Source organism: Hypanus sabinus, chromosome 2 (genome assembly GCF_030144855.1).
Source record: "Hypanus sabinus isolate sHypSab1 chromosome 2, sHypSab1.hap1, whole genome shotgun sequence".
Taxonomy (NCBI): domain Eukaryota; kingdom Metazoa; phylum Chordata; class Chondrichthyes; order Myliobatiformes; family Dasyatidae; genus Hypanus; species Hypanus sabinus.
The window spans coordinates 208,351,815-208,378,845 of record NC_082707.1 but is presented as its reverse complement, the minus strand read 5'-3'; the positions used below and the strand labels follow the sequence as shown (position 1 = coordinate 208,378,845).

Below are 27,031 nucleotides of genomic sequence, written 5' to 3'. Positions count from 1 at the left end.
ACCAGTGTTTGTTCCGGAGTTCCTGTACCATTTTGCGTTTGTTCCTGAGTTCCTGTCCCAATGTGTGTTTGTTCATGAGTTTCCGTACCACTCTGTCTTTCTTCCTGAGTTCCTGTACCATTCTGTCTTTGTTCCTGAGTTCCTGTAACATTCTGTTTGTTTTCCTGAGTTGCTGTACCACTCTGTGTTTCGTCCTGAGTTCCTGTACCATTCTGTGTTTGTTCCTGATTTCCTGCACCATCCAGTGTTTGTTCCTGAGTTCCTGTACCATTCTGGGTTTGTTCCTGAGTTCCTGTACCATCCAGTGTTTGTTCCTGAGTTCCTGTACCATTCTGTGTTTGTTCCTGAGTTCCTCTACCATTCTGTGTTTGTTCCTGAGTTCCTGTACCATTCTATGTTTGTTCCTGAGATCCTGGAGCATTTTGTGTGTGTTCCTGAGTTCATGCACCATCCAGTGTTTGTTCCGGAGTTCCTGTACCAATCAGTCTTTTTTCCTGAGTTCCTGCACCATTTTGTGTGTGTTCCCGAGTTCCTGTACCATTCTGTGTGTGTTCCTGAGTTCCTGTACCACTCTGTGTTTGTTCCTGAGTTCCTGTACCAATCCGTTTTTGTTCCTGAGTTCCTGCAACATCCAGTATTTGTTCCTGATTTCCTGTACCATTCTGTTTGTTCCTGTATTCTTCTACCATTCTGTGTGTATTCCGGAGTTCCTGTACCAATCTGTCTTTGATCCTGAGTTCCTGCACCATTTTGTGTGTGTTCCTGATGTCCTGCACCATCCACTGTTTGTTCCTGAGTCCCTCTACCAGTCTGTGTTTGTCCCTGAGTTCCTCTGTGAATCTGTGTTTGTTCCTGAGCCCCTGTACCAATCTGTGTTTCTTCCTGAGTCCCTGTACCAATCTGTGTGTGCTTCTCAGTTCCTGCCCCATTTTGAGTGTGTTCCTGAGTTCCTGTACCAATTTGTTTTGTTCCTGAGTTCCTGCACCATCCAGTGTTTGTTCCTGAGTTCCTGTTCCAATTTGTCTTTGTTCCTGAGTTCCTGCACCATTTTGTGTGTGTTCCTGAGTTCCTGCACCATCCAGTGTTTGTTCCTGAGTTCCTCTCCCATTCTGTGTTTGTTCCTGAGTTCCTGTACCAATCCGTTTTGTTCCTGAGTTCCTGCACCATCCAGTGTTTGTTCCTGTGTTCCTGCACCATCCTGTGTGTGCTTTTGCGTTCCCGCACCATCCAGTATTTGATCCTGAGTTCCTGTACCATCCAGTGTTTGTTCCTGAGTTCCTGTAACATTCTTTGTTTGTTCCTGAGTTCCTCTAACATTCTGTGTTTGTTGCTGAGTTCCTGTGCAAATCTGTGTTTGTTCCTGAGTTCCTGCACCATTTTGTGTGTGTTCCTGATGTCCTGCACCATCCACTGTTTGTTCCTGAGTTCCTCTACCAGTCTGTGTTTGTCCCTGAGTTCCTCTATGAATCTGTGTTTGTTCCTGAGCCCCTGTGCCAATCTGTGTTTCTTCCTGAGTCCCTGTACCAATCTGTGTGTGCTTCTCAGTTCCTACCCCATTTTGAGTGTGTTCCTGAGTTCCTGTACCAATTTGTTTTGTTCCTAAGTTCCTGCACCATCCAGTGTTTGTTCCTGAGTTCCTGTTCCAATTTGTCTTTGTTCCTGAGGTCCTGCACCATTTTGTGTGTGTTCCTGAGTTCCTGCACCATCCAGTGTTTGTTCCTGAGTTCCTGTACCAATCCGTTTTGTTCCTGAGTTCCTGCACCATCCAGTGTTTGTTCCTGTGTTCCTGCACCATCCTGTGTGTGCTTTTGAGTTCCCGCACCATCCAGTGTTTGATCCTGAGTTCCTGTACCATCCAGTGTTTGTTCCTGAGTTCCTGTAACATTCTCTGTTTGTTCCTGAGTTCCTCTAACATTCTGTGTTTGTTCCTGAGTTCCTGTGCAAATCTGTGTTTGTTCCTGAGTTCCTGTACCATCTGTGTTTGTTCCTTAGTTCCTGTACCAGTCTGTGTGTGTTCCTGAGTTCCTGTACCACTCTGTGTTTGTTCCTGAGTTCCTGTACCAATCCGTTTTTGTTCCTGAGTTCCTGCAACATCCAGTATTTGTTCCTGATTTCCTGTACCATTCTGTTTGTTCCTGTATTCTTCTACCATTCTGTGTGTATTCCGGAGTTCCTGTACCAATCTGTCTTTGATCCTGAGTTCCTGCACCATTTTGTGTGTGTTCCTGATGTCCTGCACCATCCACTGTTTGTTCCTGAGTCCCTCTACCAGTCTGTGTTTGTCCCTGAGTTCCTCTGTGAATCTGTGTTTGTTCCTGAGCCCCTGTACCAATCTGTGTTTCTTCCTGAGTCCCTGTACCAATCTGTGTGTGCTTCTCAGTTCCTGCCCCATTTTGAGTGTGTTCCTGAGTTCCTGTACCAATTTGTTTTGTTCCTGAGTTCCTGCACCATCCAGTGTTTGTTCCTGAGTTCCTGTTCCAATTTGTCTTTGTTCCTGAGTTCCTGCACCATTTTGTGTGTGTTCCTGAGTTCCTGCACCATCCAGTGTTTGTTCCTGAGTTCCTCTCCCATTCTGTGTTTGTTCCTGAGTTCCTGTACCAATCCGTTTTGTTCCTGAGTTCCTGCACCATCCAGTGTTTGTTCCTGTGTTCCTGCACCATCCTGTGTGTGCTTTTGCGTTCCCTCACCATCCAGTATTTGATCCTGAGTTCCTGTACCATCCAGTGTTTGTTCCTGAGTTCCTGTAACATTCTTTGTTTGTTCCTGAGTTCCTCTAACATTCTGTGTTTGTTGCTGAGTTCCTGTGCAAATCTGTGTTTGTTCCTGAGTTCCTGCACCATTTTGTGTGTGTTCCTGATGTCCTGCACCATCCACTGTTTGTTCCTGAGTTCCTCTACCAGTCTGTGTTTGTCCCTGAGTTCCTCTATGAATCTGTGTTTGTTCCTGAGCCCCTGTGCCAATCTGTGTTTCTTCCTGAGTCCCTGTACCAATCTGTGTGTGCTTCTCAGTTCCTACCCCATTTTGAGTGTGTTCCTGAGTTCCTGTACCAATTTGTTTTGTTCCTAAGTTCCTGCACCATCCAGTGTTTGTTCCTGAGTTCCTGTTCCAATTTGTCTTTGTTCCTGAGGTCCTGCACCATTTTGTGTGTGTTCCTGAGTTCCTGCACCATCCAGTGTTTGTTCCTGAGTTCCTGTACCAATCCGTTTTGTTCCTGAGTTCCTGCACCATCCAGTGTTTGTTCCTGTGTTCCTGCACCATCCTGTGTGTGCTTTTGAGTTCCCGCACCATCCAGTGTTTGATCCTGAGTTCCTGTACCATCCAGTGTTTGTTCCTGAGTTCCTGTAACATTCTCTGTTTGTTCCTGAGTTCCTCTAACATTCTGTGTTTGTTCCTGAGTTCCTGTGCAAATCTGTGTTTGTTCCTGAGTTCCTGTACCATCTGTGTTTGTTCCTTAGTTCCTGTACCAGTCTGTGTGTGCTTCTGAGTTCCTGTACCATTTTGTGTGTGTTCTTGAGTTCATGCACCATCCAGTGTTTGTTCCGGAGTTCCTGTACCATTCTGTGTGTGTGTTCCTGAGTTCCTCTACCAATCTGTCTTTTTTCCTGAGTTCCTGCACCATTTTGTGTGTGTTCCTGAATTCCTGTACCGATCTGTGTGTGTTCCTGAGTTCCTGTGCCATTCACTGTGTGTTCCTAAGTTCCTGTATCATTCTGTGTGTGTTCCTGAGTTCCTGTATCATTCTGTGTGTTCCTGAGTTCCTGTCCCATAATGTGTTTCCTCCTGAGTTCCTGTACCAATCTGTGTGTGTTCCTGAGTTTCTTTACCATCCAGTGTTTGTTCCTGAGTTCCTGTAACATTCTATGTTTGTTCCTGAGTTCCTCTAACATTCTGTGTTTGTTGCTGAGTTCCTGTGCAAATCTGTGTTTGCTCCTGAGTTCCTGTACCATCTGTGTTTGTTCCTTAGTTCCTGTACCAATCTGTGTGTGCTTCTGAGTTCCTGTACCATTTTGTTTGTGTTCCTGAGTTCATGCACCATCCAGTGTTTGATCCAGAGTTCTTGTACCATTCTGTGTATGTTCCTGAGTTCCTGGACCAATCTGTCTTTTTTCCTGAGTTCCTGCACCATTTTGTGTGTGGTCCTGGATTCCTGTACCGATCTCTGTGTGTTCCTGAGTTCCTGTTCCATTCTGTGTTTGTTCCTGAGTTTCTGTACCAGTCTGTCTTTGTTCCTGAGTTCCTGCACCATCCAGTGTTTGTTCCTGAGTTCCTGTACCATTCTGTCTTTGTTCCTGAGTTTCTGTGCAATTCTGTCTTTGTTCCTGATTTCCTGTACCATTCTGTGTTTGTTCCTGAGTTCCTCTACGAGTCTGTGGTCTGTGTTTGTTCCTGAGCCCCTGTACCAATCTGTGTTTCTTCCTGAGTCCCTGTACCAATCTGTGTGTGCTTCTCAGTTCCTGCCCCATTTTGAGTATGTTCCTGAGTTCCTGTACCAATTTGTTTTGTTCCTAAGTTCCTGCACCATCCAGTGTTTGTTCCTGAGTTTCTGTACCAATCTGTGTTTGTTCCTGAGTTCCTGTATCATTCTGTGTGTGTTCCTGAGTTCCTGTTCCGATCTGTCTTTGTTCCTGAGTTCCTGCACCATTTTGTGTGTGTTCTTGAGTTCCTGTACCACTCTGTGTTTGTTCCTGAGTGCCTGTCCCTTTTTCTCTGTGTATTTTTGAGTGCCTTCAGCATTGTGTGTCTGTGTGTGTGTTGTGTTCCTTCAGCATTGGCTATATCTTGCTGAGTTCCTGCACCATTGTGTGTGTGTGTTGAGTTCCTACATCATTGTGTGTGTGTGTTGAATTCCTACATCATTGTGTGTGTGGGTTGAGTTCCTGCATCACTGTGTGTGTGTGTTGAATTCCTGCCCCATTGTGTGTGTGTGTGTTGAATTCCTGCGCCATTGGGTGTGTGTGTTGAATTCCTGCGCCATTGGGTGTGTGTGTTGCTGAGTTCCTGTACCCATTGTGGTCTTTGTCCTAGTACATTGTATCTTTAGTCCCTCAACTGGAGTTGATTATTAGCAAAAATACTTTGTAAGTGCGATCTAAATTAATATTTATTTGATTGTGGTATCTGACAGAAACTGAAGCCAAATTGAAGAGTCTTTAGTTTGTCTTTAGTTCATTAATATGATTGTTCATTAATCATAAATAATGATGCACATGTTTTCATGTTTAAAGAAAATTATTAAGTAATATTGCTGAAATGGTTGAAGTTGTGTATGCTATTACTTACCTGTAATGTGCAAGTAGGAACTCTGTGCAGGAGTGTTGAATGATTGCTGTTATCTGAAGGTTGCTGTTTTAGAATAATGGAAATGTTTTAATAAATGGTTGAAATGATGATGTAAAAAGCAAATGGATCTCTCTTGTCCTTATCAGTTTGTTTGTGCCGATGCTGGAACCAAAATAGCTGAATCAACCATTCTGCAGAAACACATGATTTCTTCTGTCCCTGGAGTGAGTACTTATTTATTTGATGTTATTTAGATATATAGCAAGAAGTCGGCCCTTCTGGACCTTCAAGCCATACCATCCCAACAATCCCAATTTAACCCTAACTTAATCACAGGACATTTTATAATGACCAGTTAACCTGCCAGCCTCTTTGGATTGTGTGAAGAAACTGGAACATTGGACCGACAAAGGATGCTGCAATTGAACTCTGAGCTTCTGACACCCTCAACTCAAAGAGCATCACACTGCTATACTGCTATGGCACCCACACCCACATGGCTTGTTTACACCCTCATGAACCTCTGAGTGAAGAAGTTTCCCCTCAAGTTCCCTTTCAACTTTTCACCTTTCACCGCGAGCCTGTGACGTCTAGTTGTAGTCCCCCCCCAACCTCAGTGACAGAGCCAGCTTGCATTTACCCTATTTATACAATTCGTCACTGCAAACTTTCTTAATGATTCCTTTTCAATTGTGCATCAATTTAGATTTGCTGTTCATTCTTTTGCAGCTATCCTACAATTCTGGATGAAAGGCATACTTTTAATGTGTTTGTTTCCGGCCAGCCCTGCATTTTAACCCATATCAAATTACAATTACTTTCCTCAAGTAGTAAGGCTAATCAACATCTCCAACCACTAACCCACCCCTCCACACCCCCAACCACCACTACTTTATCATTTTCTATGAGTCACCTTATGTATAGACTCCTGTGTCTAGCATCACTTTATGGACATACAATCAATCTATGTATTTAGGTTGTCTTATGGATTTATATTTGTTGTATTTTTTATTATTATTGTGTTCTTGATCTCATTGTGTTTTTTATGCTGCATCAGATCTGGAGTACCAATTATTTATATCTCCTTTACACTTGTGTACTGGAAATGGTATTAAACAATCCTAAATCTTCAGATAGTGCTTGAGAAAGGAAAGAATGGGCCACTGCTCTGATAAGCTGCAGGAAGGTGACGATATTCATAGAATGCACATAAATAAGTTCTAGGATTTGTTTTGGAAGGGAGTACTCAGACAATGGCATTCTCAAACGCTTGTAACCCTGATTAAGTTGTGTCATTGGGTGATGCTTTAGGAAATGGTGTATGCTGTAACTGCCATGCTTGGCATGGAGGGAGCAATCGTTCCTGCTGATGCACTTAGCTTTATGGAATAATTAGTGATTTTATTAATGTATTTATTTGTGAGTAAATACCGAAGGAATTGCGATGATAGGGAATACAATCAATCATTTTGTGTTAATACACAACACTGATCTGTGAGATTTGCTTAAGATAACTGCCATTGGAAAAATATACCTGCTTCCAGTTTTCTTGATTATTGCTAAAGATTCAGAGGGAAAATGGCATTTTTATTATAGGAGCAAAAATGTAAAAGGACTCATTCACACTTTCAGAAAGTATTTGAAAGACCAGAATCAGGGAGGATGTTCCCTTTGACAGAGAAGTCCAGGACCAGAGAGTGCAGTTTAAGAATGAAATTAGGGTTAGGGTAAGTACACAACCAGTGGTCAGGTCAAAACTCGTCATCCAGTCATGGAAAAGTACAGCACTGAAACAGGCTGTTTGGCCCATTTAGTCTGCAATGAGTCATTTAAAATGCCTACTCCCCTCAACCTGAACCATGACCATAGCTCCCCATACCCCTATCATTCATATACCTATCCAGACTTCTCTTAAATGTTGAAATTGAGTTTCCATGCACAACTTGCACAGCTTGTTTACACTCTCATGAACCTCTGAGTGAAGAAGTTTCCCCTCAAGTTCCCTTTAAACTTTTCACCTTCCACCGTTAACCCATGACCTCTAGTTGTAGTCCTCCCCAACCTCAGTGAAAGAGCCAGCTTGCATTTACCCTATTTATACCCTTCATAATTTTGTATACCTCAATCAAATCCCTCTCAATCTTCTCCATTCTAAGAATAGTCTTGACCTATTCAAACTTTCCTCCAGACACAGCAAAATCCTTGTAAAGTCTTTCTGTACTCTTTCAACCTTATTTACATCTTTCCTCACACATCCCTCACATATCTATTCAGCAAAGCCATATCATCAAGACCTGTCACATCTAATGATAAAGTAATGTTGCACAATTCAACGGCTAACAGGAGAAAGAGTTTGAGAATGTCGCCATTCTCACTGATAGCTGCATCCAACGACCAAGCGGTAAGCCACTTACAACTCAGCCAGAAGTCTGACTGAATATTTCCATCTTCTGAGGCACCCATTATCACAGAAACTATTGAATTTAATTCTAAAAACACATCACAAAAAGGCAACTCACACAAAAAGCTGGAGGAACTCAGCAGGTTAGGCAGCATCTATGGAAATTAATTAACAGTTGTGTAGGGTTAAGACCCTTCATCAGGACTGGAAAGGAATGGGGAGGAAGCCAGAATAATGAGATGGGGGGTGGGGGAAGGAGTATTATCATCTCCATAGATGCTGCCTGACCTGCTGAGCTCTTCCAGCACTTTCAAGTTTATGGTTATTCAACTGTGCACCTGTGTAATTCTTATTCTTATCGTTATACTTATACAATACTTATTCTTATTGTTCAACTGTGTATACCGCCAAATGAAATGATGTTCCTTTGGATCAAAGTACACAACAGCCTACATATAACTAACACACACACACACACACACACACTACCACAAATAAATTAACAAATAATGAAGTGCATTTGTATGTGTTGCTCTGGATTTCCAATGACTGCAGAATCTCTTGTTCAAGAAAAGGCTGAGAGCACTATATAAACAAAATCTGTAAGGATAAAAAACAATTAGATTGTAGTACAGTCGGGGGATTGGTTCCAGGACCCCCCCCCGCAGATACCAAAAAATGCGGATGCTCAAGTTCCTTATTTAACCTGTCAGTGCGGTGGACTTTAGGACCCGGCGGAGCTTGGGACCCGTCGCCTGCAGTGTTTCTGTTCTGTTGACGGAAAACAATCATGATTGAAAATAAAGTGGAAATAATAAAGCGATTGGAAAGAGGTGAAACACCATCGGTCATTGGAAAAGTGTTAGGCTACAGTCGGTCAACGATCGGAACAATTTTAAAGGATAAAGTGAGAATAATGGAGCATGTGAAAGGCCCTGCCCCGATGAAAGCTACAATTATTACTAGGCAAAGCAGTTGTTTAATTATTGAAATATGTACATTTTTAAAGTGTTTTATATGCACAGAAAGGTAAAATATATACTGTATACTAAGACAAACATTTGACTAACTGATGCTAAATAATACCAGATGTACCTGTTCCGACTTAGAGAACTTCCATTTTTTCTTTGATTACCAATCCGCAGTAACCTATGCACATCCTCCCGTATACTTTAATTCATCTCTAAATTACTTATAGTACCTAATACAATATAAATACTTGTTATACTCTATTGTTTAGGGAATAATGACAAGAAAAAAAGTCTGTACATGCTCAAACAATAAGTGCTGGAGAGAGAACTTCTGGGTTTTCCCGATCCACAGTTGGTTGAATCCGTGCATGCGGAACTCGCGGATGAGGAGGGGCGACTATATTGAATACTGGCATTCCAAAGTGGACTGTGTCTTAATAGAGACATCTACTTGAAAATGTGGAAGATTTCTCAGGTACATCTTGCTCACACAAAAACAAGAAAAATTCATTCTGGCTAATAGCCAACTATTTAAGGCATTCCCAGTTGTCAGCACATTGATGGAACGCATTGCCAACTGTGTTAACATGCAGTGCTTATTCTTCAATATCATGCTCAGTAAGTACTGCTTTGGGATCTCTCTCCAGATGTCATCACAATCTTCGTGCAGTCATGTCAGTAGAGTATGACTGCTCTTGACTACAAAAGAATATTTGATCAAATGTGGATCCAAGGTGCCTTGAAAATCCTGAAGTCACTGACTTAAATGGAAACTATTGCAATCATTGGAGTCACGTCTTGCATAAAGTAAGAATATTTTTTAGCCACAAAAGAATCTGCAGATGCCAGAAATCCACAGTAACACACACAAAATGCTGGAGGAACTCAGAAGGTCAGGCAGCATCTATGGTAAAAAAGTACAGTCTACGTTTTGGGCCGAGACCCTTCAGCAGGACTGAATGACGGTAAACAGTTAATCAGCCCAAGGACATCACTGAGGAATTCCTCTGGGTGGTATCCTTGGCCCAAACCATCTTCAGCTCCTTCATTAATGATCTTCCTTCCCCATGAATTTTAATGCTGATTGCACAGTGTTCAGCCCCATTTGCAAACATGCTTCATGTAAACAGCCCACAATTGCATGTAATAAGGGCAGGAAAATATTCCAGTATAAGCTAGCTTGTAATATTCATATCACAAATGTGCCAGGCAATTTCACTTACGAAAAAGATACAACATAGTAACAGGCCCTCCTGGTTCAGCAACCCCATGTTGCCCCCTTACATCCATGTGACTAATTAACCAACCCTACATCTTTGGAATGTGGGAGGAAACTGGAGCAGTGAGAGTAAACCCAAGCAGTCAGAGGGAGAACGTAGAAACTCCTTCGAGACAGTGGTGGAATTGAACCCGGGTTGTGGTATGATAGAATATTCTCCACTTACCTGGACAAATTCTTTTCAATTGGCTCCCAAGAAGCAGAACATCTAGCAGATGAAGCAGCCTGAATGGAATCTGACTATCATCCTATTTGTTCATTAGCGCTAGTGCATCATGGCTTCGAGCAGATGGGGTTCATTAACCAAGGTTGGTAGCTCACCTAGGGGAAGGAAGACTCCGCTACCTTGCAGCTATACCCACTCATGGGGAAGGCTTCGGGAGTAAACACTGAGGAAAAAATCTGGAACTAGAGTCCCTAAGGCAGTCCTACGTTGAGTTCAACGCTGACTGGCAACTCCTATGTCGCTGCTGTTACCAAAGTGTATCAGTCTCTGCCATTCCTTTCGATTCATCAAATGCATAACGGGGGGGGGGGGGGGGTTGCTGAGCGATAGTTTAATGCTGATAAGTGTGAGGTGCTACGTTTTGGTAGGAATAATCCAATTTGGACATTGTAAATGGTAGGGCATTGAAGAATGCAGTAGAACAGAGTGATCTAGGAATAATGGTGCATAGTTCCCTGAAGGTGGAATCTCATATGAATAGGGTGGTGAAGAAAGCTTTTGGTATGTTGGCCTTTATAAATCAGAGCATTGAGTATAGGAGTTAGGATGTAATGTTAAAATTGTATAAGGCATTGGTAAGGCCGAATTTGGAGTATTGTGTACAGTTCTGGTCACTGAATTATAGGAAAGATGTCAACAAAATAGAAAGAGTACAGAGGAGATTTACTAGAATGTTACCTGGGTTTCAGCACCTAAGTTACAGGGAAAGATTGAACAAATTAGGTCTTTATTCTTTGGAGCATAGAAGGTTGAGGGGGGACTTGATAGAGGTATTTAAAATAATGAGGGGGATAGATCGAGTTGACGTGGATAAGCTTTTTCCATTGAGAGTAGGGGAGATTCAAACAAGAGGACATGAGTTGAGAGTTAGGGGGCAAAAGTTTAAGGGTAACACGAGGGGGAATTTCTTTACTCAGAGAGTGGTAGCTGTGTGGAACGAGCTTCCAGTAGAAGTGGTAGAGGCAGGTTTGGTATTGTCATTTAAAGTAAAATTGGATAGGTATATGGACAGGAAAGGAATGGAGCGTTATGGGCTGAGTGCAGGTCAGTGGGACTAGGTGAGAGTAAGCGTTCTGCATGGACTAGAAGGGGCGAGCTGGCCTGTTTCCGTGCTGTAATTGTTATCTGGTTATATGGGCAATTGCTTGTTTTCCCTAACATATCTTCCTGGCTTGCATATTACCTCAACAGCTGGGATGCAACATCCATGGTCAATACTGACTAACAGAGGGCCTCAATGGCTGCAGTGTGTATCATTGTCAAAATACTTCAGTATTTCCTCAATAAGGAACTCGGAAAGATTCCTCCAAACGTCTGCCCACCACCACTGATAGGACAAAGGTATCAGTGGATGGGCAAACAATCTGTATCTTCCTCTCCCCTCAGGTTGAGTGTGAAAAGTGAAATATTTAAGGGGAATTTGAGTGTGAACTTTGTCACTCGGACAGTGTGAGTGTGGATGATCTCCCAGTGGAAATTGTTGATGGGAGGTCAATTATTACATTTAGGAAAAGTTTAGATAGGCCCATGGAGGAGAGAGGTATGGCATTCTTTGGTCAGGTGCAGGCGGATGGGGTGAGGCTGAAGGCCAGGCTGGCACAGACTAGATGGACTGAAGGGCCTGTTTCAGTGTTGTAGTGCTCTATGATCCATGCTGCCTTTTTGAGGCATCAGACCTTGAAGCTGTTATGGATGCTCGGAAGGTTACTGTGTACGATGGTGGAGTTGGTTGAGTTCACAACTTTCTGCAGCTTATTTTTTGATTCAGTGCAGTGGCCCTCGTCCATATCAGACAGTGATACAGCCAGTTTAATACTGTATTGGTAAATTGTGATTCTTTAGGTTCTTTAAAGAAATAATGTAATTGTTTACTTTGTTCAAAGAAACCTGCATATAAAAGTGATACACACAAAATACTGGAGACACTCAGTAGGCCTTGTGGAAAAGAGTACAGTCGATGTTTCAGCTTCTCAGGTTAAGGCTTTTCCCTTACCCTCCTCCCCATTTTCTGCTTTCTGCAGGGATTGCTCCCTGTGCAGCTCCCTTGTCCGATTGTCCCTCCTGGCACTTTCCTTGCAAGCAGAACAAGAGCTACACCTCCACCTTCACTACCATTCAGTGCCCCAAACAGTTCTTCCAAGTGAGACGACACTTCACCTGTGAGTTTGTTGGGGCTATTTTCTGTGTCCGGTAATCCCTGTGTGGTCTCCTGTACATCAGTGAGACCTGACGTAGATTGGGAGACAGTTTCGCTAAGCACCTACACTCTGTCCCCCAGGAGAAATGGGATCTCCTAGTGCCACACATTTTAATTCCATTTCCCAATCCCATTCCGATATGTCAATCCAAGGCCTCCTCTACTGTTGTGATGAGGTCACATTCATGTTGGAGGAACAACACCTCATATTCCACCTTTGTAGCCTCCAAGCTGATGGCATGAACATCGACTTCTTGAACTTCCGGTAATGCTCCCTGCTTCTCTCCTTCACCATTCCCCATCCCCTTTTCCCTCTCTCACCTTATCTCCTTGCCTGCCCTCTGGTGCTTGTCCCCCTTTTCTTTCTTCCTTAGCCTTCTGTCCTCTCCTATTAGATTCCCCTTTCTCCAGCCCTGTATCTCTTTCACCAATCAACTTCCCAGCTCTTCATCCCTCCCCCTCCCGGTCTCACCTATCACCTTGTGTTTCTTCCTCCCCCCCACCCCACCTTTTAAATTTACTCCTCATTTCCCCATCTTTTTTCCTCCAGTCCTGCTGAAGGGTCTTGGCCTGAAACATCAACTGTACTCTTTTCCATAGATGTTACCTGGCCTGCTGAATTCCTCCACCATTTTGTGTGTTGCTTGGATTTCCTGCATCTGCAGATTTTCTCTTGTTTTTGCGTATAAAAGTGTGTTCCTTAATTCCAATCAGAGACATTTATATGAGGCTAGAAACTCCCCATTGAAGATCTTGATGGTACTGAAGAACTTTCCAGCTGAATATATCAAATTGTTAGCTGCTGTGCAGTGACCTTGGTGTTGGTTGTGGAGAAAGCTCTTGCAAATTGCTCCCTTACAGAAGCTGAAGGATGCTAATGTACTGTTATAGCACTGTAGTGAAGTGCGGAAGCAGTGAAAAATATTTCAAGGGTAAGATATTTTTGAGGATATGCCACATCAGTTCACAGCAGATGTGGCACAATTGCTGTTTATAATGTGGGGAAATATGAGCTCTGCAAGAATTTTAATTCTTGAAATTAATCATTCTTAAAATTCCAACTTGAACGACAAGCAATTATTTCCTTACAAAGCTCACAGAAATGTTGGTTTTACCCTATAGAAAGCCACATACTGTTTATTGATCATATTCTCTTTCTTTTGCAGTACACGACTGCTGCAATGGAATGCATGCGACAGTACATCAGCGAATTGCTGGACTTCATAGCTGATATGCACACACTCACCAAGCTGAAGGTATGTCATCTTTGAAAACTCCGTTTAAATCCATAGCAACATACATAAAATACTGGAGGAACTCAACAGCATCTATGGAAAGGAATACACAGTTTCAGGCCGAGACCCTTCATTGGGACTGGGAATGAAGTGGGGAAGGGGGGGGAGAAGTCAGAAGGAGAAGGTGGGGAAGGCAAGGAGGACAAGATAGATTGTGAGAGGTGGAGCCAGGTGGGCAGGAGAGGGAGGTAATAGGTAGAAAAAGTAAAGGGCTTCAGAAGAAGGAACTGATAAGAGAGGAGAGTGGATCATGGGAGAAGGGGAAGAAAGAGAGACACCGAGGGAGGTGATAGGCAGGTCAGGGGTAGGAGGCTAGATAGGGAATAGAAGAAGAAGAAAGGCGGGATGGACAAAAAACCAGAAGGAGAAATCAATGTTCATGCCACCAGGCTACCTAGACAGAATATGACATGTTGCTCCTCCATCCTGAGAGTGGCCTCATCGTGGCTAAACAGGCCATAGACTGACATGTCGGAATGGGAATGGAGACAGGAAATACCATGTTTCATGGATGGAGTGTAGGTGCTCGACACAGAGGTCTCCCAATTTATGTCGTGACTCACCAGTGTAGACCAGTCCACATCGGGAGCACCAGACACAACAGATGACCCCAACGTGTTTGCAGGTGAAGTAGTTCCCCACCTGGGAGGACTGTTTGGGGCCCTGAATGGAGGTAAGAGAGGACGTGAGTGGGATATACGTACAGAAAGGTGCCAGAAATATCATGAAGGATCCAACCAGTCCTGCTCACAGACTGTCCAACTTCCGTTGGGGAGGAGTCTATGTAGCATCCGCAGCAAGACCACCAGATTCAAAAACAGTTACTTTCCCTGAGCAGTAATTCTGATCAACACCACCCCTCCACTGACAATCCCAATCACCAGTACTTTATCATTTCCTGTCAGAATCACCTTATGTACAGACCTAGTGTCACTTATTACGTTCCAGCAGCAATACATCACACACTGTCGGGTTTTAATGTTAAAACCATTATTTTTATTAGTATCTACTTATAGTAATTTAAACAAAATAAACAGAAGTTAACAGTTTTATGCGTATATATGGATGTGTGTGGCTACCAAACAATCAAGCTTATGAACAATTCTTAAAGGCTTAAGATGGTAAGTAGAAAAGTTCTGTAATCCACAGAACAGATGATGGGAGAGAGATTTATAATCCAGCATATAATGTGGAGAAAAAGGCAATTACGTTGAATTCCTCAAGCTCCCCGTTGGTAAACAGAATAACAGTCGTTGAACATCCTGTCTGTTGAGTCATTCTGAAATCCACTTGGAGATTTTACCAGGTGACAGTCACAGGAATATCATCTTCAAGTGGTTATCACATAACAAAGCGATTTCAGGTAAAGGGCAACAAAAGTGATACCACAGGATACTCCAACAAATCCACACATATGGATTATATGAGGTGACAGTCACACATCCGTGGTGCACTGCGTGCTGATAATCAACCCAACCTTTGGAGAGTATGGAACTGCCAGTCTTACAATGACAGCAACAAACTGAAGTACCAACAACTTTTCCAGTCTCTCTCTCTCTCTCTCCCTTTCCCTCTCCCCTCTCCACCCTCCCCCTCATGGGTTTAAGTCTGCAGCAGGCTGCCACAGCGTGTGACTAGCGTCATAGTCCCGCCTCACTCAGGTTCTTTTAAAGTAACACTCACAGTATGAGCCTGTGTTTCTCGTAACACACTTTATGGACTTACGATCAATCTATGTATAGAAGCTCTTATATGTTTATATTTATTGTATTTGTTATTATTATCATGTTCTTTATCTTATTTTGTTTTTCTGTGCTGCACTGGATCTGGAGTTACAATTATCTTGTTCTCCTTTACACTTGTGTACTGCAGCAAACTTGGGCATCGAACAATCTTGAATCTCAGGTTCAGAAAATCACTCACAAGCGCTGACATTGGCCGTGCATATGGCGCAACTTCTTTGCAGATCTTAATAGATGGATCATTTGTTTCTTATTAGGTCAGCAACACTTCTAGACCAAAATGATTAAATTCCTCAAAATAATGAATGGACTGGAGAGGATTGGTAGAAGTAGATTGTTTTTGGTAATTAAAAACAAAAAATTAGGACCTTGGGTAAAGAGGTGAATATTGAAGATTTTGGATGCTGGTCAGAAGTACCTTCCTTAGATGGTGCTCTGAGGCTGTCATATTAATGTCTAGCATTAGTAGGTTAAATTAATTTATTATTAATCTATTATTAAAATAATAGCTCATGGTATTACAGGAAAGATTCTAGCATGGATAAAGCAGTGGCTGATTAGCAGGAGGCAAGGTTTTTCTGACTGGCTGCTGGTGATTAATGGTGTTCCACAGGGGTCTATGTTGGGACCAATTCTTTTTATTTTAAATGTCAGTGATTCACATGATGGAATTGATGACTTTGTTGCAAAGTGGAGGGGCAGATAGTTTTGAGGAAGTAGGCTTCGTAAGGACTTAGACAGATTGGGCAAAGAAATGGGAGATGAAATACAGTGTTGAGAAATGTATAGCCATGCACTTTGGTAGAAGAAATGAAAGGGTTGACTATTTTCTAAATAGAGAGAAAGTACAAATATCTGAGGCACTGAGGGTCTTGTGAGTCCTCATGCAGGAATCACCAAAATTTAGTTTGCAGGTTGAGTCTTTGGTGAAGAAGGCAACTGTGATATTAGCATTCATTTCAGGAGAACTAGAATATAAAAGCAAGGATGTAATGTAGTCCTTTCAAGTGAGGCACCACTTCACCTGTGAGTCATCTGGGGTGATATACTGTATCCGGTGCTCCCGATGTGGCCATTTATACATTGGGGAGACCCGCTGCAGACTGGGAGACCGTTTCACCGAACACCGGCGCTCGGTCCTCCAGCAGTGGCAGGATCTCCCTGTGGCCACACACTTCAATTCCACAAACCACTCCCACTCCGATATGTCTGTCCATGGCCTCCTCTACCGTCAAGATGAGGCCACACGCAGGTCGATGGAGCAATACCTTATCTCCCACCTGGGTAGCCTCCTACCTGCCGGCATGAACATTCAACTCACAGACCTCCATTGATAACCCTGCCCCCCACCCTTACCCCCATCCCTATCTATTATTTTAGTCTGGTTCTCTTTCTCTCTCTTTTTCCCCCCTCACTATAATCTCCCCCCAGCTCTACCTTTCTTTCTCTTTTATTTCCCATAATTCTCCACCTTCTCCCTAGCCCATTTCCCTTCAGCCTATCACTTCCCAGCTCTCTACTTTATCCCTCCCCCCACTTCTTATCCCCCCTCGATCATCCCATGTTACTTCACTCCTGATGAAGGGTTTCAGCCTGAAACGTCGTTATTACCTCCTCCCATAGATGCTGTCTGGCCTGCTGAGTTCTGCCAGTATTTTGTGTTTTTTATGTAATGTAGGAGTATTATGAGCAGTTTTGGGCCCCTTATCTTAGAAATGATGTGCTGAAACTGCAGAGGGTTCAAATGAGGTTCATGAAAGTGATTGCAGGATTGGAATAACTTGTCATATGAAGAGCACTTGATGGCTCTGGCCTGTATTCACTGGAACTCAGAAGAATGAGGCGTGACTTAATTGAAAGCTATTGAATGGTGAAAGGCCTTGATAGAGTGGATGTGGAGAGGATGTTTTCTATGGTGGGAGAGTCTTAAGACCAGAGGACACAGCCTTAGAATAGAGCAGCATTCTTTTAGCATGTAAATGAGGAAAAATTTCTTTAGTCAGAGAGTGGTGAATCTGTGAATTTCATTGCTACATTCAGCTTTGGAGGCCGACTTTATGTATATTTAAGGCAGAGGTTGATAGATTCTTGATCGGTCAGGGCATGAAGTTATATGGGTGGGGGAGGGGGAGGAAGGCAGGAGATTGGGCTGAGAGGAAAATGGATGAGCCATGATGAAACGGCTGAATACTCTTGATGGGCCAAATGGCTGAATTTTGCTCCTATATCTTATGGTTCTATGGTCTTGTTATCGATGAGGCAGAAATTGAATAAATTAATGTTGAAAATGGAAACAAGAACATTTGCTTGTGGATAGGGTAAATGGCAAAATATACTCTTTTGTTTATTTGCCTGTTCTCCATGTTAGAAATTCTTTGTATAATTTTGCAGATATGTGACCATTAGTGGAGAACAAGATGCTTTTTTATTTCATGACTGGTCTTTATTCAAATTAGTTCCTGGTAGGTGTTCTTTGGGACTAACTCTGCAAAGTTCACAGCTGGATATGCCGTTTTCTATCAGCAATCTATCTCCTTTTAACCTAGAAAATGCTGAGCTTTACCATCACTGACCACTCTCAAGAAAAGAAGTAACTTGTCTAAATAGAGTCTTCAGTATTTTTTTCCAGGTTACATTTATGCAAGTGTTGCATTTCGATCAAGGTGAGGAAGGATTGCATGTGTGTGGATTGGCAGGTTCAAATTCAAGTTTATTGTTGTCTAACTTGACTGTACATAGTTAGAACCAAATGAAACAATGTTCCTCTGGATCATAGTGTACCCACAAAACATATATCACACACAGCACATAAAACTGAAGTCCTCTTCCTGATGCTTCTCTCCCTCCTTCTTGACAGTAATGGGTCAAATAGATAGTGGGATGAGTGGTATCAACAATGCTTTGGTTTCTGCTTGGCTGCAAGAGAAAAACCTGCCTTATCACTTGATAGTGACGTCACTGTGTTACACACTGAGCATTATAACAACTTTATTCACCGCCACCTTCTCAAGGGAAACTTGAATGCCAAGTAAAAGTTGGATTAGAGACCATGTCTTGGGTAGATTTGTTGAATGACCTCAGGCTTTTCTTTTTGGAGTAAAGGAAGTTGAGAGATGATTTGATAGAGGTGTATCAAGAGGTAAAGGGCGTACACTGAGTGGATAGTCAGCACCTTTTTTCCAGGGCAGCAATGGCTAATGTGAAGGGGCATAATTTTAAGGTGTTGGAGAAAGTATAGGGAGGGATATTTTACTCAGAGAGTGGTGTGCTTGGAACACACTGCGGGAGATTGCGGTAGAAATAGATACATTAGGAATATTTATGAGATTCTTAGATAGGAACATGGATGAAATAAAAATGGATGACTAAGTGGAAGGAAAGGTTTCAATTAATAGAGTAGGTTAAAAGGGCAGCACAACATTGTGGTCATAGGGCCTGTACTGTACTATAAGGTTCTGTGAAGCCCACATTCCCTTGAATGGAGATGGAATATTATAGTACTCTATATGGGCTGTGAGACTAATGAATACCTTGCCATCACTGAGGTCTTGTCATTATGACAACGACCTGTTTACTGTTTACCTAGCTATGCACTATACAAATTTTGAATTATGTTTTACTTATGTGATTTTTTTATGTACTGTGTGTGGTATGTCTTGTGGGTCCAGAGGAACATTGTTTCATTTGCAGCACACACAATTGGCTGGAGGAACTCAGCAGGTCAAATATAATCTGTGGAAATGAATAAAGAGTTGACGTTTCAGGTTGAGACCCTTCTTCACTACATATTGCTGAGTTCCTCCAGTATTTTGTATGTGCTGCCCTGGATTTCCAGCCTCTGCAGAATCTCTTGTCTTTATGGTTTGTTGTTTTGTTTGGGTTGTATATTCTGTATGTACAGTCAGCTGACAATGAACTTCGAACCAGAATCAGGTTTATGGAAAAATAAATATTGTCTGATTCACTGCCAATGATGCTGCCACTGCTCACCATTTACTACTAATGAGTTAGGAATAATAAGAATGGTTGTTATGTGTTTAAATATTTGTAATCTGATGCAGGCAGACAGTCTCTGAAGAGTATTGATAATGGCTGGGGTCACCCATCTTGTAAAAAGAAGGCAATAGCTAACCACATCTGTAGTAAATTTTGCCAAGAACAATCATGGTTAGACATAGCACATAATGATGATGGTGAATTTAGTATAATATAATGACTTTTACTTTACAGGGTCACATGAAAACTTGTTCTCAGCCTTTGCATGAAGATACGTTTGGCGGCCATCTTAAAGTAGGACTAGCACAGATAGCCGCAATGGAAATTTCCAAAGGCAATCATCGTGATAACAAAGCTGTCATTCGTTACTTGCCATGGTTATACCATTCTCCCTCTGCAATGCAACAAGGGTAACACTATGAGCTCTAACACTGTTGTGCAATTAATGTCTATCTCTAGAAATCAAAGTATCTTTATATTTAAGATAACATTTATTCTAACTATTCTGGTTAAGATTATACTAACACATTTAAGGAAGCAAATGATAAAAGTGTAGAAAGTGTTGTGTGAATTAATATGAAATGCATATCAATCTATGTAAATGTCTAATTGTGCAATTGTGATTAATTTTTTTTTCTTTTCCTCTAATTTGTTATAGTCCAAAAGAATTTATTGAGTGTGTCTCCCATGTTCGTCTTTTGTCATGGCTGCTACTGGGGTCTCTTAGCCATAGTGTAGTGTGTTCAGGATCCACATCATGCATGCCTATTCCTTTGGATGCTGGTTCACATGTTGCTGATCATCTTATAGTTATCTTGCTTGGATTTCCCGAACAATCCAAGGTAATGTGAATGTTTCACAAATGTAGAAAATGCAGTTCCATGGTTTTAAAATTGCAAGATCTGCACTATCTAATAATGTAAAACTGATGCTCTAAATTTCCATTTTTGGTTTCTATCCTACTAAGTGAATGGCATTACGATATTCAGAATTTCTGGAAGTCCTCTGTCAATTATTTGGTAAGCGGTTAACAGAAACAAGTACCTAGAGCAGGGGTTCCCAACTTCTTTTATGCTATGGACCCCTACCATTAACCAAGGGGTCCATACACCCCAGTCTAAAGCAGATTCTTCCATTGCATCTGCAGTCTAATTATCTTGATGCTTCATTCAATGCTGGCTAAGTTATAAGATTCTGGAATATATACATCACTCAATTCTGTGTGTGTGTATGTGTGTGAGTGTACATAGTCACAAATATTAAATATTTCACAAATTATTTTATTTAAATATCAGTTCATTTCATATCCTTAATAGCTCTGAAGTAATAGTTATATGTAATTTAATTGATTTAGAGATACAGCATGGAACAGGGACTTCCAGCCCAACCAGCCACATTGTCCAGCAACCATCTATGTAACATTCGCCTAGTCATGGGACCGTTTACAACCACCAATTAACCTATCTTTGGACTGTGGGAGGATATTGGTTCATAGTACAAACTCCTTACAGACTGCTGGAATTGAACTCAGAACTCCAGAATGGCCCTACCTGTAATTATTGATTATCAATTCAGTTATTTATAAAAACCATTTATAAATGTGTCTTATAATAATTCTGTCACCTGGAAGTGTCACAGTAAGGTTATTATCAATTGTGTAAAGGCACCCATTGAAATTCTGTATGTTATTGATAGTTGTACTGGTCATAGTAATCTAGTCTTTCATTGGAACTTTAACATTTTTATAATCCACCTGGATTTCAGATCCACTGGATGCTGCATATAAAATGTGAGAGTAATCTTGCTGTTTCACCGGTGAAGGTGAAGCAGTGATGATAAAAATTCATCCAAATGACTGCTCCAGTATATTTTGCAGGGTAGTTGACTACAAAGAGAAACATGAGGAAGATTAAACTTAGGACAAAGTAGAATGGCTGTAGGTGGCTTCTTATTTAGGTATTTGAAAGTTGATTTTAAATTGGATGTGAGGATATAACTGAAGTTTGCAGGGGACAAGTCTTGGTATTCTGAAATCAGGAAAAAAGTTTAAGTTTAAAGTTAAGTTCAAGTTTAATGGTCATTAAACAATACACATGTAACAGTTAAATGAAATAGTGTTGTTCTGGGGCCAAGGAGCAGCACAGTCACACACAGCACACAACACAAAGCGCATATAGTTAAGATAGCACAAAAAGAAATAATAATAATAAAAACTATATAGCCCAAGTCCCTGAGTGTCGTGAGCTGTATATTGATGGTGTGTGGGTGTTGTCCTGGAGCCACGTTTCTGCAAGAACATGTACACAGCAGCTTGTCATGTTGTAGAGGTGCTGAAAACCTAATCTCAGAATGTGAACTATTCGATGCACTCAGCAGGACAGGCAACATCTGCAGAAAGAGAAATGGTGTTAATGTTTTCAGTCTGAGGCCCTTCATCAGAACAGGTGCATTGACCCTGTTTCTCTCTTCCCACAGATGCTGAGTGCTGCCAGCATTTTCTGTTTTTACTGGTAGTTTTTGGTTGCAAGTGGCAACATAGGGGTTAGAAGAGTCAATAATTGTATATTTTGTTTCCATAGTTTTTGACAATTAAGCAAAAACATTTGTCAAGAGCTGGAACAGTGGATGAGGGAAGAAAGTGTCGAAGGCTTACATATGAAAACTGACTGTCTCCTTTTGTGTGCTAGTGATGTGAACCCAGGGTTGATTGTAGATTTCAGCTGTGAGCTGTTATTAAAAATGTTCTACAAATAGTCAATGCTTTACCACCTACAGTTTAGCTATATACTGTATATAAAACTGCGCAGCAGTCTCAGGCACATATATATAGCTAGGGTGTCTAAGACATTAGCTTAGATATATATAGAGTAACGAGGGCACCTAAGATTCTTGCACAGTATTGTACTTGTCAACGTGGAGCAGAGGGCAAGTTTGTAAATCTGGTGGGAGCAAAGAATATTATGAATTGCGAGCATGGAGTGCCAGGGGAATGTTGTGTGACAGGTGGCAAAAAGGGAGTGCCGGGGCAATGAGGGCAAGGTTGGCGTGGGTGCAGACAAACCCAACCCTTGAGACTCCAGGCAAGGTCACTTGATTCCAAACAACCGGTTTATTGATCGTTACAGAATGTCTCTCTGTTGCTTTCCACTCTCTCTGCCCCCTTTCCACTCTCAGTACACAATAGAGACCCATATCAGTATCAGGTTTATCATCACTCACATATATCATAATTTTTTTTCTTGTACAGTGCAATATATACAATTACTACAGTATTGTGCTAAAGTCTTAGACACCCTAGCTATATGTGCCTAAAATTTTTGCTTAGTAATGTAGCTTGCTGAAATATTCTAATTCAGCTTTAGTTTTCTTCACTAGGAATTGGTAATGAAAAACAACAATTTAAAATCAAATAAATTAATATCTTCATTTTACCTCAGAAATATATCAATGTATTTCACAAATAATAAATTAATTTGAAGATTTATCTTACGTAGAAAGGCATTTACAAAACATCAGACTACTGTAAGTAGCAAAGAAATAGGCGGAACACAGAACATCGAACAGTACAGCACAGGAACAGGCCCTTCTGCCCACAACTAGTAATCAAATGGCCAACTAAAACTAGTCCCTTCTGCCTACACAATGTCCAGATCCCTCCATTTTCCTCATATCCATGTGCCAATCTAAAGGTCTAATAAAAGTTCCTAATGTTTCTGCCTCTACCACCACCCCAGGTAGCGCATTCCAGGCACCCACCACTCTCTGTGGAAAAAATACTTGCCCCTCACGTCTCCTTTGATATTAGTTCACTCATCTTAAATGCATGTCCTCTGATATGAGATATTTCAACTCTGGTAAAAAGATACACTCTGTGTACTCTGTCTAAGCCTCTCATAATCGTATAAACCTCTATCAGATCTCCTCTCAGCCTCTACCACTCCTGAGAAAACAACCCAAGTTTGTTCACTCTTTCATTATAGCACATGCCCTCTAATTCTTGGATTTTCAGAAGGCCTTTGACAAGGTGCCACACATGAGGTTGCTTAACAAGCTATGACCCCTTGCTAATACAGGAAAGATTCTAGCATAGATAAATGGCATGAAGTCTTTAATGAGTGGAAATGTAACAATGAAACATATCAAATTCTCTGATTAATGAAGAGTACAAATTCCGGTCCTTAAAGCACTTAAGGTTTGAATTTAATGTATCTTACGTAATTTAAAACCTGTGCCTAGTACTATTATGGTAACAGGACTTTAGGCTCTGGAAGTGGTCCGTTTTATCAGTTTCTGAATAAAGGTAACTACATGGGTCATTTCTGTCTTAATTCATTTCTGCTGTAATAATGTGAAAATACTGCTTCAACCATATTTTCTGCAACTTAAGTGTAATGCAAATAGCTATTTTTTAGTAATAACCTCTACGAAGCCCTTGCATTTTAGTTTTTCTTTAAATAAAGTGAGGAAAGCATATGCATTATTTTCTGATAAATAGTTTGAGAATAATATAAATAAAGAAGGACTGTTTTTATCTAATTCCACTAATCAATGCATACCTGATGTATTATACACTATCTGAGGAACTAGGTTATAGGAAAAAGCTGAATAGGTTAGGACCTCATTCCGTGGAATATAGGAGAATGTGATAGAGTTATACATTATGAGGGGTAATAATAGGGTAGGTGCAAGCAGGCTTTTTCCACTGAGGTTGGGTAGAGACTACAACTAGAGGTTATGGATTATGTGAAAGTTGAAATGTTCAAGGGAAATATGAAGTGGAACCTCTTCAGTAAGAGGCAGATGAGAGTGTGGAAAGGGCTGTCAGTAGGTGTGGTAGATGCAGGTTTGATTTCAAAATTTAAGAGAAATTTGTATAGGTACATACATGAATATGAGGGGTATGGAGGACTATAGACTGGGTGTGGGTCGATGGGACTGGGCAGATTTGGTATGAACTGGACGTGCTAGAGGGCTTGTTTCTATTCTGTGGTGTTCTATGACTGACTCTATCTGTTGCATTGGTCTCAAGATAAATGCATTGCCAATCAATGCACTGTGGTGTAATAGATCTTAATGATTTGGATAACTTTGAACCAATTAATAAATGGTTCCAGATTCAAATAATTCCTCATTTTTGTGTCAATGTTGAAGTGTATTACACTGAAATAGTTTCAAACCTCAGAGTTAGTTAATCTTTCTAATTTAGCAAGTTTTCTGTTAGTCCTTTGAGTTTATGTAGATGTTTAATTACAAATAGCAACAAGTGCAGAGAGTTGTGTGAAATCTATTTGATTTCTATGCACCGTACTAATGTGGTATTTAACATGACAGTAGTGCCACTTGATGTCCAATATAACTATAAATGTAACTTCAGTACATTTTGCTTTCTGTCTTGCAGACATCTGTATTGCACATGTGCTCTCTCTTCCATGCATTTATATTTGCTCAGCTTTGGACAGTCTACTGTGAACAGGCGGCATCCACCCCACCTCCACAGAGTCAGAATGAATATGTCTCTACAGCCATTCTAACTGCCCTGGAATTCTGGAGCCGAGTGACTCCGAGTATTTTACAGCTGATGGTTCATAATAAAGTTGTGAGTAACCATCAGAATATTTTCACCCTTGTTTGATTTGATATTTATTGCAATGTGTCAAAAAGGTGGCATCCATCATTATGAACCCCATCACACAGGAGGCGCAGGAGCCTGAAGACACTCACTCAATATTCCAGAAACAGTTTCTTCCCTTCCTTCATCAGATCTCTGAATTGGCAATAAATCCACGTACACTACTTAACAAATTTTTCTTTTTTTGCACCCTACATATTTAATTTAATTATATATATATTCTTATTGTAATTTATAATTTTGAGACCACATGATATAGGAGCAGAATCAAATCTGCTCTGCCATTTCATCATGGCTGATCCATTTCTGTCTCAGCCCCAATCTCCAGCCTTCTCCCCATATCTTTGGACACCCTGACAAATCATGACTACATCAACCTCCACTTTAAAATGTCCAAATGCCTTGGCCTCCTCAGTCACCTGTGGTAATCAGTTCCATAGATTCACTACTCTCTGACTATAGAAATTCCTCCTCCTCTGTTCTGAGTCTGTGCCCCCTGGAATTTTATCATTACCTATTACAATGTACTGCTGTTGCACAACATCTGCCGGTGATATTAAACCTGATTTGGATTATGTTTAAAACTAAACTATCTAAGTGGAACCAAAGCAAGTAGTGGATGGATTGAACAATTATGGAAAGTGAAACAGGTTAATAATTCAAGAATAAGAAGAGATTATATTCAAGGTACTTGGCAGGTTAGGCAGTGTTTGTGGGAAGTGGAATGCAGTTAATGCTTCTGGACGAATACCCTTTGGCAGAATAATGCAAGCCTTTGTACATTCATCAGAGATGATCAAACCAGAGTCAGTTGTGACTCTATGGCTGGAGTTGTTGGGGAGGGTTTAAACTAATTTGGCAGGGGATGGGAACTGTAGTGATAGGGCTAAGGATGGGGCAGTTGTCATACAAGTAATTTTTTTTCTTCTTTATTCTTCACTCCATATGTGTTAGGGCACAGTTACTGCAGTGAAAATGGCTCCAAGGGTATTGTTCTATGTGCGAGTTGTGAAAATTCTGGGAGACCTCTAGCCTCCCAGATTACAACATCTGCACTAGATGCAGCAAACTGCAGCTCCTCAGAGAACGTGTTAAATAAAGACCTTTGGCTCATACTGGAGAATGAGGAGGTGATAGACTGGAGCCACAGGGAGGGGCAGGTAACTGGGTGTCTGTTGGGAGAAGGAAAGGAAATGCACAGCTCGTGCTGAGTACCCCTGTGGTTGTTCAGCTCAATAATAAACAGATCACTTTGGATACTATTGAGGGGGACAACCTACCAGGGGAAATTGCAGTGTCCAGGTCTCTGGCACTGAGTCTGGTGCTGTGGCTCAGGAGAAAAGGTGAAGAGAACTGCACAGGTGATAGGAAATTCCACAGTCAGAGGAACAGAGGCAGGATTCTGTGGGCACGATAGAGACACCCAAATGGTATGTTGCCACCCATGGGATGTATCAGATCAGGTCCCTGGCATTCCAAATGAGAAGGGTGAACAGCCAGAAGTCTAGGTACATATTGGCACCAATGACATGGGTAGGAAAGTTGAGGAGGTCCTCAAGAGAGAGCCCTATAAAAAGCTGAAAACAGGACCTCCAGGGTAATAATCTCTGGATTGCTGCCCCTGTAAGAAAAGGATGATTTGACAGGTGAATGTGTAGCTGTGAACTGGTGCAGGGGCAGTGGATCAGATTTATGGATCATTGCAATCTCTTCTGGGGAAGGTACAACCTGTACAAAAGGGACAGACTACATCTGGATCTGAGGGGGACCGATATCTTTGCGGACAGGTTTTCTAGAGCTGTTCAGGAAGGTTTAAACTAATTTTGCTGGGGAATGAGAACTGGAGTGATAGTGCTGAAGATGAGGTAGTTGGTTTACAAACAAAGGCAATGTGTAGTGAGACTTCTAGAATGAATAGGCTGATGATAGGGCAAATTTGCAAATTCAATGGGATGATTTGTAATGCAAAAGGTGGACAAAATTGAAAAGGGTGAATACAAGACTGGAGGTGTTAT

At 41.5% G+C, this 27,031-nt stretch overlaps 2 protein-coding genes across 2 annotated transcripts in view; one reads left to right on the top strand and one right to left on the bottom strand.

Annotated features, from left to right (window-relative positions):
• The window catches only part of LOC132390105 (protein unc-79 homolog), a 625,175-nt gene that overhangs the window by 566,166 nt on the left and 31,978 nt on the right, over positions 1-27,031 (top strand). Inside the window, exons 42-46 of the mRNA XM_059962702.1 lie at positions 5,427-5,504; positions 13,521-13,610; positions 19,622-19,797; positions 20,046-20,229; positions 24,786-24,983. Coding sequence (XP_059818685.1) covers positions 5,427-5,504; positions 13,521-13,610; positions 19,622-19,797; positions 20,046-20,229; positions 24,786-24,983 — 726 coding nt within the window. The remainder of the gene's footprint in view (positions 1-5,426; positions 5,505-13,520; positions 13,611-19,621; positions 19,798-20,045; positions 20,230-24,785; positions 24,984-27,031) is intronic.
• Positions 21,653-27,031, bottom strand: part of prima1 (proline rich membrane anchor 1) — a 542,280-nt gene continuing 536,901 nt past the window's right edge. Inside the window, exon 4 of the mRNA XM_059962693.1 lies at positions 21,653-21,775. Within this exon, the coding sequence (XP_059818676.1) occupies positions 21,757-21,775 (19 nt within the window). The 3' untranslated portion in view covers positions 21,653-21,756. The remainder of the gene's footprint in view (positions 21,776-27,031) is intronic.